The 14,391-nt window shown below is 34.6% G+C and overlaps 1 protein-coding gene across 4 annotated transcripts; it reads right to left on the minus strand.

Annotated features, from left to right (window-relative positions):
- Positions 1-91: 91 nt before the first annotated feature.
- LOC120075688 (uncharacterized) lies at positions 92-9,759 on the minus strand. Of its 4 annotated transcripts, none has more exons than XM_039029293.2 (16): positions 9,402-9,759; positions 9,025-9,109; positions 8,650-8,719; positions 7,912-8,015; positions 7,745-7,815; positions 7,589-7,673; positions 7,373-7,494; positions 6,424-6,594; positions 6,234-6,349; positions 6,012-6,162; positions 5,881-5,930; positions 5,704-5,794; positions 5,468-5,612; positions 3,914-4,048; positions 2,636-3,250; positions 92-2,333 (listed from the first exon to the last, which is right to left on the minus strand). In XM_039029293.2, the coding sequence occupies exons 1-16, from the start codon at positions 9,568-9,570 to the stop codon at positions 2,315-2,317; spliced, it is 2,199 nt and encodes a 732-aa protein (XP_038885221.1). In that variant the 5' UTR covers positions 9,571-9,759; the 3' UTR covers positions 92-2,314. The 4 variants fall into 4 exon arrangements, with proteins under 4 accessions (XP_038885221.1, XP_090169416.1, XP_038885222.1 ...); XM_090313290.1 differs by having other exon boundaries at positions 1,912-2,333; positions 2,636-3,232; XM_039029294.2 differs by lacking the exon at positions 92-2,333 and having other exon boundaries at positions 2,403-3,232.
- Positions 9,760-14,391: the final 4,632 nt, after the last annotated feature.

Consider the following 14,391-nt stretch of genomic DNA (forward strand, 5'->3'; position numbering starts at 1 on the left):
CGAAGAATATCCAACAGATTCCACTGAGTGAATAATAATGGACCCATATCCTAAACACAATAACGCTTTTCAATAAGCATGAGTGATCAAATGAAATAAAGCAACCCACCAAAGCTAAAATCATATAACCCAATTGAGATGAATCTTGTTACAAGTGGGTATTTTACCAAAAGTTTCTATTCTACCCCTGTTTAGGTCTTGCAATTCCATAAATATATCATTTGCTAATACATAAACTATTATTCCATATATTGAAATTAAAAATCCCCTCGACAGAAATTTTGATCATTCAAGACAAGGTCATGGCAAGATACTTTTATGAATCTATATATAAAGTATCTTCCTCCTTTCTATAATTAAAAATTAAATTATATTCGTGAACGCTATGAATCTATATATAAAGTATCTTCCTCCTTTCTATAATTAAAAATTAAATTATATTCGTGAACGCTTTGAAAATATTATGAGATGTTCGAAATGAATTCATATGAGAAATACACAAATCAATATGCCTCTTAGATCCTCCAAATCATTCTGAGGGAGATCCAAACCCATTTTTTCTAAGGCAAAATAGCCACGTAACTTCGGGAGAAGGGATACCTCCTCACAAACGAGATCCTAAAGTTTAAGTACAACTAGATCTAAATGTCTTGGGGTCTATTTTTTTTAGTAATAATGGAACAATCCTATTCTATTATCTACTCTATAGAATCCCACTTTTTTTTTTTGGCTACCCAAAGTTTCGACACATTTCGAAAACAAGAATTTTCTATTTGGTGCAGGTGCTAACATTGTCTCGACTATGCTACCAGAGGTGCACCGTTCAAGGTAACATAACAATATTTCTTTAGAAATCCAAAAAAAAAAATCGCCAAGAAATGAGAGATTTTGATTTTGTTCCACCACATAGAATTATTCGATTTTTGCTCTAATCACATCTAATCTTTCTAGAGCATATTTGGGACGAACTCTGGTCAACTTTCAGATCATAATTGCTCTATTGAATGGGATAGAAAATGAGATATTCAAATGATTTGTTTTTTATCGAATGACTATTAATCTATTGTATTTTCATGTTAGGGGAGAAAATTTATCTGCCAGATTTTATCAATTTGCAAATTCTTCCTCAATTAGTTAAAAGAATGAAATTGGCTGATAAAACACCTTCCTAATTATAACGTGATTCTTCTAGATAAACCCTTTCACATCCTGCATAATCTTCTTAAGATATTTTTTGTGGAAACAACACTAGGTGTATTACCCTAAGGGTGCCCCAAAGTTCCTTCGTCCAATTATATTTTATATTTGATCCCTTTGAATTTCATACTCCAAGTTGCACAATTTTTAAAATACAGGGACCAAAATGGAATTTTAAAAACTAATAAAATAGAGAGATTAATTTTCACCCCACATCTACCATTCCTATTGTAGTTAAAAATACAGACTAAATTAAAGTCTAAAAACAATTAAAACTTTAACATAATTACTGAGTTTGTGTCTGTCCAACTATGATTTTTCCAAGAAGTTCATGATTTTTTTAGAAGTGATTTAATAAACTTGAAATCTGTCAGAATAAAATTAAAAGTTCAAGAATATAAATACTGTGTGTATATATGTGTGTGTATGTATATATATGTATGTATATGTCAAATACTATTAAAATTTAGGGTCTTATTTAATATAAAATTGAGAATCTTGGCTTCTGTTCAAAAAATTTTAAGTTCCAAAACTTAACACAACATAAAAGTTCAAAAACATGAACTAGCAACTCTATTTATTTATACTTTATTCCTTTCAATATTAACTCAAAATTGTCTAAATAAAATTATTCACTAAAAATCCTTCTAAAGTTGGGAAAAAATCCACGTAACTCTTTTTAATTAATTTAAACCATTAGAGAAATATTAGAAATGGATGAAAAGAACATATATTTATGAAAGCCCGAAATATCCACCTAATTCCCACATTCCTATGTCAGTCACAACATTTACACGTGTGAAAATTTTGCATTAGCACTTTGAAGACAATCTAAAAAAGAGTATAAATTGATTCATGAACCTTTTTTAATTTTTTAGTTTTAATTAATAGAGATGTGTAGGATTTTAAGTTGGAGGTATAAATTGATTATTTTCCCTCTAAATTCAATATTCACCCAAACTAAGAGCAATTATAGATTATTATATTATTATTTAAGCTTTCAACCCCCATAATACCATCCGAAAGAAACGTACCTTCAACTGCTTCAACAAAATCAGCTTACCAAAATCCTCCATAGTTTAACGTCCATTGCTCCATGAATTAAGAACCTCGCTTGCTAGCTTCCACACTCCAAACTAAAAAGGCAAACAAAAGTTAATTACATAAATACATTACCTGTCAAAAGGCCACCATATACCAAAATCTGTATCGAACAATACGAACAAGTAACATTAGAGTCAATATATTTAATAAAAACCTCTATCCAATCCGGACTTGCTAGTCTAAGACGGAACAAAAAGTATAATAAATTAAAACAGTAAACAAAAAGTATGCCCACGCACTTATGTAACCAAGAAGGAAACAAGACGGATCTATTATGTAACATGCTAAATATACATTTTTACCTTAAAATTCAGTTCTGTAATTTTTCACAAACCTTTTTCGTTTATACTTATGATTCCATTCTTCATGATTATAATCTGTCCCACCAACCATTTGCTGATGATATTGAGCAAGCTCATTGTGCTTAGAATATCTAGACATGAAACGAGACTCTTTTTGTAGGAGTTTCTGACTGCTGGAATAGCTACGTGCCAAATCTGACTTCGAGCTGCTGTGATGTTTCTTAGCATGACACTTCAAGTCAACATCAACCGTATCAATGTTATCTTCTTTTTGTTTGTATCTTTTATGGTCATTCGAGCCGGCATGACTGCAACATTCATCTGTCCTCCCACCAACCTCCCTGAAGCATCTATGATAATGTGCAGATCTCTCATTAGTTGGAAATTTGGTGCTGCGAGGCAAGCCTTCTGTGTCCAACTTTAATCTCTCGTTTAATCTATTTATCATTGCATCTTTAGAAGAATAGGAACTCCTCCTTTTCTCGTCATAGAGCCAATTTATTTCTTTGATATTTTCTTTGCGCGGATGTTGCTTCTCTACAAGCATTCTATAGTCTCTTGATCTTCCATCCCGCTCATGTTGACGTCTCTTCTTACCAACATGATCTTCTCCATCACTCCCATTCTCACTGGAGAAAGGCATTACCCTGGTGAGTGAAAAAGTCAAGTTAAAAAATAAAAACAAGATAGCAATTTATATAAATGAATGGTAATTAGCGATGACAAGAAGTCTATGCTTATAATCCAACTCCATTGAACATTCTCCAAATCCCAACTTAGGACTTTAGGACTAGGTTTGCAGCAAGGATTTAGGGCATTCCTGATAACCAAACAAAATAAATGCTAAAATCGCAAATAGTGTGTTTTGGAAAGTTTTCAAGTGTTCTGGAAAAGCCTAGAAATAAAATTTAAAGATGTGAAACGTGATGTCTTCTCAATACTAGATTATTTTCTATCAACTTATTGTGAGTTCAAGATTTTGAACTTTTTTTTTTTTAACTAAATTTTTGGGAGTTCAAGATTTTTATCCAAGCAGACTCAAATTAAGTTCTGCACCTGAAACTTGAAAGCCCCTAGAGTGCAGCCTTGAGTCATTTCCAATCACAAAGTCGGATTGGGAAATTGAGAAAATTTTGATTTCCATGTGCATTCAGCAAATAATCTATCTCATCATCTACCAATTTTCATAAGTTTTCTCAATGGCAGCGAAATGTCATAAGTGCTAACCCAACATATAGGCCACAGGGAAAAGGCTGTACACAATTATTTATAACACGCTGTTTGATATCACCAAATATTAGAAAGATTACCTCCAGGTACGAATTTCGGATTTTGTCCTGTTTCTATTAGTGTCACTAAGGTCTGCAAATTCTGAATAACCAGCACAGAACTCTTCAGTCTTCCGAAGTGGTGGAGCATTCATGTCTCTCATGCCCACGAATCCACTGCAAGGTTCGGCAAAGGTCAGTTAATAAATACGAAGACATGTCTCGACTAATTGATCTCGACATTTCAAAAACCAACATTTGAACCCTTGTAAATTGTTCAAATTGGTTCTTAACACTGCTCAAAATCTGGTTGGGAATATCACGTGACTTATCTTATGGGGCTTTGTTAATTACCATTCGTGCATTTTTACTTATTCAACTATTATTATAGAACGAAAAAGGTTAAATTACAAGTTTGGTCCTTGAATTATCACACGTCTAATAAGTCCTTGAACATGTCTAATAAGTCTTTGAATTATCACATTTTATACAAATTGAATTTTGTAGCTAATAGGACATCAATTTTCAATTGTGTCCAAGCTTCATGATTTTAATAAATGTCAAACAAGTCGAGGAACCAAAGTCGGAACCTATTAAACATTTTTTAAAATTCAAGCACCTATATGACACAAACTTGAAAGACCTATTAAACATTATTTGAATTTTCAAGCATCTATTTGACACAAACTTTAAAAGTTCAAGGAATAAACTGGTAATTTAACCCAAAAATAAGTAATAATTTCTCAGGCATTTCCAATTTTTTATATAATGAATCATATTGTCATTAGGGAAAAAAATGAAATAATACAAGGGCATCAAAGAAAAAGGTCACCCCCCCCCCCCCCCCACCCACCCACCCTTCTAAACAACCTATTATTTCTCTCTTCCCACAACAAAGCAAAAAACACCGACATGCCATAAGAATCTTCTCCTCCCCCAAAACGATAGATGGACAAGGAACTCCTTTTAATCATCTGTAATCCCTACCACAACTAAACTGAAAGTAACTCCTCCAAAAAGAAAACTCCAAACGGTCCAATATACTCTAAAACAGAATAACTTGCCACTTCATTTAAAATGGACAATATAAAGCAAAGTTATGACATATTTAACGCATCCTGTAAGATTTATCTGGTGTAACGAATAAACCAGTAGTTTCTCCCTGGGGGGGGGGGGGGGGGGGGGGGGGGTGGTGGTGGTGGTGGTAGATAAAATAAATTTTAAAAAAAAAAAAAAAAAAACAGTAGTTCTAGGGCCCAGTTTAAACTATATTTCTAAAGCTTCAAAGGTAACTATCATTGAAACATAATGGCCAATATAAATCATTAATCACTCTTACTTATGAGAAGCAAATTTCATTAATTGAAGAAATTTACAAACTGGATTGGGAATAAAATGACACTCAAATTGGAACATAGAAGAAGGAATCCTTTCAAAAATCTTTTGAACTGAGTTTCAAAGAGAAGCTACAAAAGGAATGTTACTCCAATGTTTGACATAATAGTCATAAACATATTAAATGACCATTCAGTTTCTCTCCGACCAAAAATGCATCTGTATACTCGATGTCAAAAACCCAAAGACAACCAAATTTACCTTGGGACAGGGTATCCACCATAAATAGATGCCCAGTAAGAATTTGCATCAGGCACCATTGGTGTATTGAAAGCCATGGGACAACCATATAGGTTCGTAAAAGAACTGACACAAGGCCAAGGTGATGCATAATATGGCGAAGCTCCTGCCAATATAATATTCAACACATTATCTAAACCCTCATAGGAAAGATTCCACGAAATGTTCAAAATACAAGTGGAATGTTAATTCATTACCCATTAGATGCATGGGATTTGGTTTTGAAGCACCTGGACAGTCTCTAATGAGATGGTCCAGAGAACCACACATGTAACAAGTACGGCCACGCTGATTAATTCAAGGGCAACGTTTAACATCAACTTAATGCAAGCCAATACGTAAACCTAAAACACGAAAGAAAAAAGAGTCGGTACCTTTTTGTGTCTTCTAAAATCTGTTAGATTTTGGATTTTGCTCGGCATATCTACAAGCACAAAAGAGAAATTTGACAATAATGAGCATATACTTTTTAGCAGTGAAGAAAATCTCCAGTTGTACATCCTACCAGAGTCATTGACCAGCAACCCATGCTTGAAATCCCTAAAAACGGGCTGGCTTTCACCTTGACAATCATCAAAAGGAGGGAGGTCATGAGGTTTTCCACCAAAATTATCAGGATGGCACGATCGAACTTGTGCTCCATCAATTTTAACCGTCTGGGGCGAAGTGGAATATTGTGATGAGTGCTATCGATCCAAATAATAGGAATAAAGAAAATGCGATTTACCATATTTCTTCTTATTGATGAGACAGGAACGTCTTCCACCACTTCTTGATTATAACCCCTATTAGTAGCATAAGGCAAATAAGGCATGTCTTTTCCTTCAATTCTTGATTCTTCATCTGTTTAGGAGGATAAATAAATTATTATACACTAAACCTATTATAAAAAGTGCATGCAAATATAGTTTTTCTACCTGATGCTTCATGATGATGAGCATTTTCTGAGTCGCCCATCAGGATCTGAGACTCAAGGAAATGGGCAACAATTTGCCTAAGAGAAAAATTTGGCAACAAATCTTCTAGTTTATACTTAGTAGAGGCACACTTAGGGCACATTGCCTTTTGCAGCAGAACATGATGAATGCCTGCACCGGCAATCAACAGTTTACATGAAGTATGTTAGAAAGCCAAATTACAACAAAGAACGCACATCACTCTTAACATACAAATGGTCATGACATGTACTTCTCAGCTAGTTTAAGAAAGGAAGGATAAAACAAACAAAAGACTCATTATTAAACCCATCCCTGAACCAATCAGGATGATGCACATTCAATCTTCTCTTCCACAAACTTAAATGCTCCATTATATTGCCTCTCTGAAAGCATAATGTAGATAGTGGGTGGTAATAAATGAATTTTGCAAGGGTTTAAGTTTGAAAATCTAAGATAACAGATTGGTTGGTAACACTACTGGCTTTTGTATTATCAGGTTAAGAAGAAGGTCGTCCAGCGGTTGGTGCCAGACTATATAATACGTGCGTATAATAAATGGCAGCTATCTCTAGTGAGGACTGGTTTTTGACAGATCAACAATACTCTTCAAATTTTTGTTTCCCCCTCACTCTCCCCTGCCCTCCCCCCCTTAACATTTCTCAAATCTGGACAAAAGGTAATGACAGTGTCCAGTGTTTATGCTTGTGATTAAAAATTTATTGGGTAATCTGTGACTCCAGTTATAAAAATTAGGGTGGAAAATCAATTTATACCCCTAAACCTTAATGTTCTATCAATTAAAACCTGAAGCAAATTATTGTATCAATAAAACCCGCTTAAGATATCATAGTATCTACCAGACAAGTTCACGAAACATTTCCAAATACAGAGGCAATAATATATTTAACCAATGGGTTCCAGAACTTACATTTCTCACAAAAACTATGCTTACAGCAACCAGTAATTACAGCATCCACAAAGAGTGAGTTGCAAAGTATACACTTCAGTTCTGAAGGAATTTCACAATTATGATTAACTGGAGCAATTGGTCTACAAGTTCCAACCAGTAAGACACGTCAGATTATCAAAACAAATGACAAACAAAACAATTATTAGAGTGAAAGAGGCTAACTGAACATCATACTTCTCCAAACCAATGCCCTCGCCAACATTAACTTTTATGTTTGTCTGCAGGACAGTTCCTCCAACTGTTGTGCCATTATTTGAATCTAAAAACGGAAACTTTTAGATAAGAACGGGATTAGAAACCAAAAACAACATAAAAATTTCAAGTACACACCTCCTTGGATGGCCTCACTAATACCACTTCCTTCAGCCTCAATATATCCTCTTTCAGTCTCCTTATAATGTCTGAAAACACAACAAAAGATTTCCTGTTGAGTAAACAGGACTGCAGATAATATATTTGATACTAAAAGGGGAAGAATGATAGGGAAAGAAAGCGACCTAACAGCATTGTTATTTTTATTATTGAGAGAAATTGATGAGTTTGCTTTGTGAATAGGGTATAAGTCGACACCAAAATCATCAAAATTGTCTGTCTCAGCATTCTGAAAATTGTTCAAAAGGATTGTCGAGCAAGGGGAATCAAAACATAAAACAAAAATAAATTAATCATTTCAAGAAGCGATGAGAGTGACTCCCACAAAAGTGAATGTGCTATCAAACAAACCAACGAAAGAAGCATTGTTAAAACTTGACAGCACCAACATGGTAGTAAGTGGATGGGACCCCATTTGGGCATCAAGAAATATGCAACGGCTATCAAAATAAAATGCATATGCTGAATTCTTAGTATGCCTTCAAAACTGTCCAAATAGAGCTTGCAGATCTAATTGTAACAGATAGAATAACTCATACAACTTCAGTAGTCACCTTAACATTAAACCAAATAAGACATCCATTAAAACCATGTTCAAGAGCAAAACTGTACAAATAATCATTTGTAAAAAAAGAAAGAAAGAACAATAAAAATTAAAAGAAAATCCTTCATCTAGGATAAATTCTAAGCATAAGGCACAAGGATAGCAACATCAAATGTCACAAAGTTACTCAGAATCAGCTGCCAGCCAGTTTAGTTACTATATTGTCATTCATCGTGATGAAATAACACTTAGTTCCTCATTTCATAGACAAAAAAAGCAAGAATATAGCAACTGACTAATAAAGTAATGATCAACATACCACTGGACGAGATGAATTAACCATGTCAGTGTCTTTGACTTGAACATTCCCAAACAAGTCGTGATGCACACTGCATTACAGTATTGTGATATGGGAAACCGCCCGATAATTTTCAGTTAGGATTGAATAATTAAAATTAATTGGAAGTTGGATTCGTATTGAGTTGTGTAAGGCTCTCTGTAGCAGTAACACAAAGTGAAAACTACTGTTGTGCAAAATTTTCAGTAAAAGTAAAATACGTTACTCAAAACACGATTAATTTTCCAACAACACAAATATAAATATGGACGCAGCAGCATGCAGATAATGGGTTTGTAGATTCCAGAACTACAGTTGTTCTCTTAAACAACACAATTCAGAAAGAGGGTATCTTACACATTGGAAGGAACTGATCCTGCGGGAACTCTCTTGACTATCACGCAAGAACCGCTTGGAATTTCAAGTTTCTCGTCGGCCAAATCTGCAAAGTAGGGAGTATCAAAGGGAACCTTAAACTAAACACCTTCGAAATATTGGAATTATACACACACTGTGAGAACCAGAAATGTTTATCACATCGTGAAATTAAAATAAATAGAACCTTAGCTGCCTAATTCCAATAGCACTAACTACGTCAAAACGTCGTTACATAAAGGGTAAAATCTCAAGAATCATCCACTACCATGAACTGAACGATAAGTTAAACCCAAGGACTCTACTACCACCCGAGTCCAAAACCACGCAACCGGTAGTGGCAGAGAAATTATGGATACCTTGGCCGGTTCGGGCATCGGAGAATACGAGATCAAAGTTTTGGCAGGTATCAAGGTTCTTCATGCGAATAATTTTGAATTTAAGATCGCCAATTGATATGGAAGGTCGGCCTTGGATATCCACCGAGTCGAAGTTCACGGAGCTCCTGAATTTAAATTGAATAGCCATGGCGAAACACGGGGATCGATCGAAAGAATCTCAGATCATTGTAGAGTTGGAGAATTTCAATATTCAGAGGAGCAGAGATTTTTCCTAATATCAAAATCCAACCGGCAAGCTTGCAGTTGCAGTTAGGGTTCAATTCGGTAATGGCCGATGATCATAAACTTTGCGCGGGTATGACACTCCTATTACCGAAGTACGATACACCTATATACCTTCCTTTTATACCTACCAGTGTGCGTGAAATTCTCGTTTTATTTATTTTTTCTTTTTTCTTTCAAGAAATTCTCCTTTTATTTAGTTTACCATAGAATGCCTTTTTAATCTTTTAGATTTTCAAATGCTACTTTTCAAGTTTTGAGTTTTGTTTCGTTTCAAAATATTATAATTCTATCTTTAAGAGTTGAGTCTTGTTTTAATTTAATTCTTAGATTTTAAGATTTTATATTTTTAAACTCAATATTCCATCAAATATTTATTTTCCATCAATATCTATTAATTAATTAAAAATAATTATAAAGTGAAATTTTGAACTTAATTTTAAAAGTTATGAAAAATAGTGAAATTTAATTAATTATAATTCTTTTTAACTTATTAAAATAAATTAATACTAAAGATGGAAAATAAGTTTTTAGTGAATAATCGAGTTTAAAAGTGTCAATCTTGAAACATAGGGACCAAATTGAAACTCAAATGTCAAGGGTAAAATTATAACATTTTGAAACTTAGGACTAAATTGAAATCAAACATAAAACTTAGGGGGCGTTCGGGGTGCTGAGTGGGTTATAATAGTCAATGTTTATTATAGTCTGTGGGTTATAATAGTCTACGTGTTTGGGGTGCATATTATTTTAGTCTGTGTTATAATAGTTTGTGTTTGGAGTGCAGGTTCTTTCAATATATTTTCCACGTTTGTGACTCCTTGGTGAAAGAACTCTTATCAAAGAGTACTTCTGAGCGAAAGTGAGATCGTTCCAAACCCATCATGACAGAATTACCGCATTCTCAATCAAACAGAATAGATATGCATTTAACAACTAATTACAGGCATGCTTTGGAAATTAAACAACAAGAGAATGAAATTCGTACCAGTTGAAGAACCCTTCTTCATAAAAAACTCGTTCTCGTCGAAGGACTGCTCCTTTCGCTCTCGCTGAGAACGTCCAAGTAATCGTCCACCAAATCGTCTACCCACAAATGGACACCACATGAACTAGGCAGCAAGGCAGACACTACCATTTAAAACTCCCGATATTCTCGGTGTGGGAATCTAGGAGGTGTAGACTTTGTTGGATTTGGTAGAGGGAAGGAGGAAGAAAAGATAGTATACCAAGACTAAGCAAGTGGGAGAAGGAAAGTGTCTATCGTATAGATGATGTTTAATCGTTTAGAAAGAGGTACACGATCGTTTAGTAAAAGGGCCGCAATCATATAGACAATTGTTTAATAAACGCTCGGGCGCACGATCGTTTAGGAAAAAGCAAGATGATCGTTTAGCAAATCCTATGTGATCGTTTAGTAAAAGGCGTACGTGTATACGATCATTTAGAAACGTTGAGCTATCGTGTAGGCTCTCGGTTTGCTATGTGATAGGCACTATACACCAAACGTGAGCGAATGTCTAATTTCTTTGCAAAATGAAAACAATTTTCATTTTATCCTTCAGTTACGAAAACTAAACGCAACCTCCCACTATCATACGGTTACGGAGAAAAACTGGCACAACAATTATCCTATAATTGTCAAATTAAATAATATATATAATCATATTATATTCATTAACCTATGGTTTAATATTACATCAAACGCAACATATGAACCATAGTCTTTTCTCCTCCATTAGATATAAATCATATTTATATCATTTTCCTCCAAATAATGTATCTCATACACAATGTCAATCATATCATATATAATTAACCAGTTCAATCATATCGTATATAATCGAACTCCCCCTTGTCAATTTGAACACTTCAAATTGACCCAAAAACTGACTCTCAACTTGAATCCATTGAGCTACCAAGCGGACCTTATGGACCTATGGCTCGAAGTTTCAATGGTACGTGAATAGCTGCCTAATCTCTTTAGCCACGAGATCTACCATCCGTTAACTGCCAGGCATTTCACTAAAGACCGACAGTTGCACTCTTCTCACCACATATATATTTCTATGTCCATCGGATATAACCAATCAACAGTTTGATAACCCTTCACAAATGCTCGTAATTTACTATTTTGCCCCTATAGTTACATCTAACTCCTTAAGTACCACTAATTCCACTAATGAATAATACAACACAGTCCTACTATGTGTGGACACCTCTCGGCCATGAGAAGGTGTGTGACGCCACATCGTTCAAGCCCCGGAATCAGCCCTTAAGGGAGCAATCTATCTACTTACCCTTGCTTTAGGGAAGGGGTGAATTCCATCTTGTATAGTTGAGTTCCCAACTCTCAAATGAGACAAATCCCCAAAGTAGTAGGTTTAAGTCGGCAATCTGACCATTCGCACCCATGCAAATCAAAGGATCACCCTCAAAAGCAGAAGTTTCCAACTCACTTAGGGTTAAGGTCATGTTACCTATGGTCATCTTAGTGAAGAGAAGTCTCTGTCATGAAAGGTGTTATAGAACGAGACGTTAACACTTCGTGGCCAGGTCTTATACAAACTCTTTGTATAGGACGCTCTCGCTCGCATGTCCCCACATGAATGATCAAGATCAGACCATCTGTAGAAAGCTACAACACTTGTAACTATTTCACAAAGCGGGCCGCATCCGTAGCGTTACCAGGATAAGGTTTCCCTCCTATATCCATAGACTACAGACCACTTTGGTTATCACTTAAGACATGATCCACTTGTATGTCACCACATACATGCTTAAGTTACATAATGACAACCAAAGATTTTAGTTTATTGGTTTGTGGTAAAGCAAATAAAACATCCAATATTCATAGAAAAAAGTGAAGAAAAATATCATATATTATACATCACAAGTGTTTGTTCAAGACTGTGTTTATGAACTACAGGACCCAACGAGAGTTTAGGGCATCATCCCCAACACTTGGTTCCTTTGAGTTGGCAACAACACCACTATTGTCATAATAAAGTGTGATAGGTAGGTGCATATGTGGAACTACTTCCAAGTCAGCCAAGAATTTGCATAGCCATACTGCTTCTTTAGCGGCTTCACATGCGGCTATGTATTCTAATTCCATCGTGGAGTCAGCGATACAACTTTGTTTAATGCTTCTCCAAACTATAGCTTCTCCATTAAGAGTGAAAACTGATTCTGAAGTAGATTTCTTTGAATACACGTAAGTCTGGAAATCAGAATCAGTGTATTTGGTAAAGATCAAATCCTTAGGTTCATACACAAGCATATAGTCCCTCGTTCTCCTTAGATACTTGAGGATGTTTTTACAGCGGTCCAATAACTGTGTCCTAGATTGGATTGGAACCTGCTGACGATTCCAACTGCAAAGCATATGTTAGGACGTGTACATAACATTGCGTACATCAAACTCCCAACTGCAGATGCATATAGAATTCTTGTCATCTATGAAACAATAGATACGACTATACGATACGGATACGATCGGATACGACGATTCGTCAATTTCAAAAAAACTAAGATACTGATATGTCTAAGGATGCATCATTATATATATATATATATATATATATATATATATTTCTAAAAAACGAGAATACTGATACGTTGAAGATACATTTTTTTTCTTTAAAAAAATCTAGGATATAGATAAATTTAGCATGCAAGTTAATAATAATAGCACAAAATAGAATACAAACACTGAAATACAATACAAAAAAAGCAACATCTAAGATGTTGAAGTACAATAGTTAATAAAATGGAATAGAAAAGTGACTCATATTGCAAAGAAGAAGAAGATTAGAGGAAGAAGTATGAAGATAAACGAAGAACTTATTGTTGAAGATATCCAAATGGCTTATATTTTGGTGGATTTTGTGGGGACTCAAATGTGAAGATGGAGATTAGATGATTCTAGTCTAAGGTTTTGTCCGTTATTTATTTATTTTTTTCTTTTAGTTTTGAACTCGAGTAGTGAGCTTTTTAAATAGGTTGCCTAATTTTAGATTAGGAAAGATTAGATGAGTTACTTGTCGTTTTTCTTTTAAAAAAAAAAAGTACACATAGAAATAGATACGTCAAATTGCGTGTCAAATACGTATCTGGAAAGTATAGATACGTCAAATCGCGTGTCAGATATGTATCTGGAAAGTATCTGGAAGTATCAATATCTGATACATGTCTGATACCGATTCTTTGCCTCACATGAAGTATATGTACTTTATGGCTTGTCATTTCCTCAACATCTTGAGGTGTCTTAGGACACTGTTCCTTTGACAAATGAATTCTATGTAAAAAAGGTAACATACCTTTTTTGAAATTTTGCATATTATATCTTGACAACATCTTGTCAATATAAGATGCCTGAGATAGTGCTAAGGTTCTATTCTTTTGATTTCGAAAGATATGTATTCCTAGAATGTATTGAGCATCACCCAAATCTTTCATTCGGAACTATGTTGCTAACCATCTCTTTACGTCAGCAAGGAAGCTTGCCTCATTCCCAATGAGCAAGATATCATCAACATAAAGAACTAAGAATGCTATAGTCGTATGACTATTTTCTTTTATACACAAGGTTTGTTGACATTTTGTTCAAAGCCATAAGATTTGATCGCAGTATCAAATCTTATATTCCAGGATCTTGAAGCTTATTTTAACTCATAAATGGATCATTTAAGCTTACATAATTTTTGTTCTTGTCCTTGTTCGA

This window comes from Benincasa hispida, chromosome 4, assembly GCF_027475165.1.
Source record: "Benincasa hispida cultivar pf3 chromosome 4, pf3_genome.v1.1, whole genome shotgun sequence".
Taxonomy (NCBI): domain Eukaryota; kingdom Viridiplantae; phylum Streptophyta; class Magnoliopsida; order Cucurbitales; family Cucurbitaceae; genus Benincasa; species Benincasa hispida.

Coding starts and splice junctions, on each gene's coding strand:
- LOC120075688 (XM_039029292.2), bottom strand. CDS start 9,570: ATGGCTATTCAATTTAAATTCAGGAGCTCCGTGAACTTCGACTCGGTG. Junction 6,163..6,233: donor CATCAATAAGAAGAAATATG/GTAAATCGCATT, acceptor ACTTCGCCCCAG/ACGGTTAAAATTGATGGAGC. Junction 5,613..5,703: donor AAATCCCATGCATCTAATGG/GTAATGAATTAA, acceptor TTATATTGGCAG/GAGCTTCGCCATATTATGCA.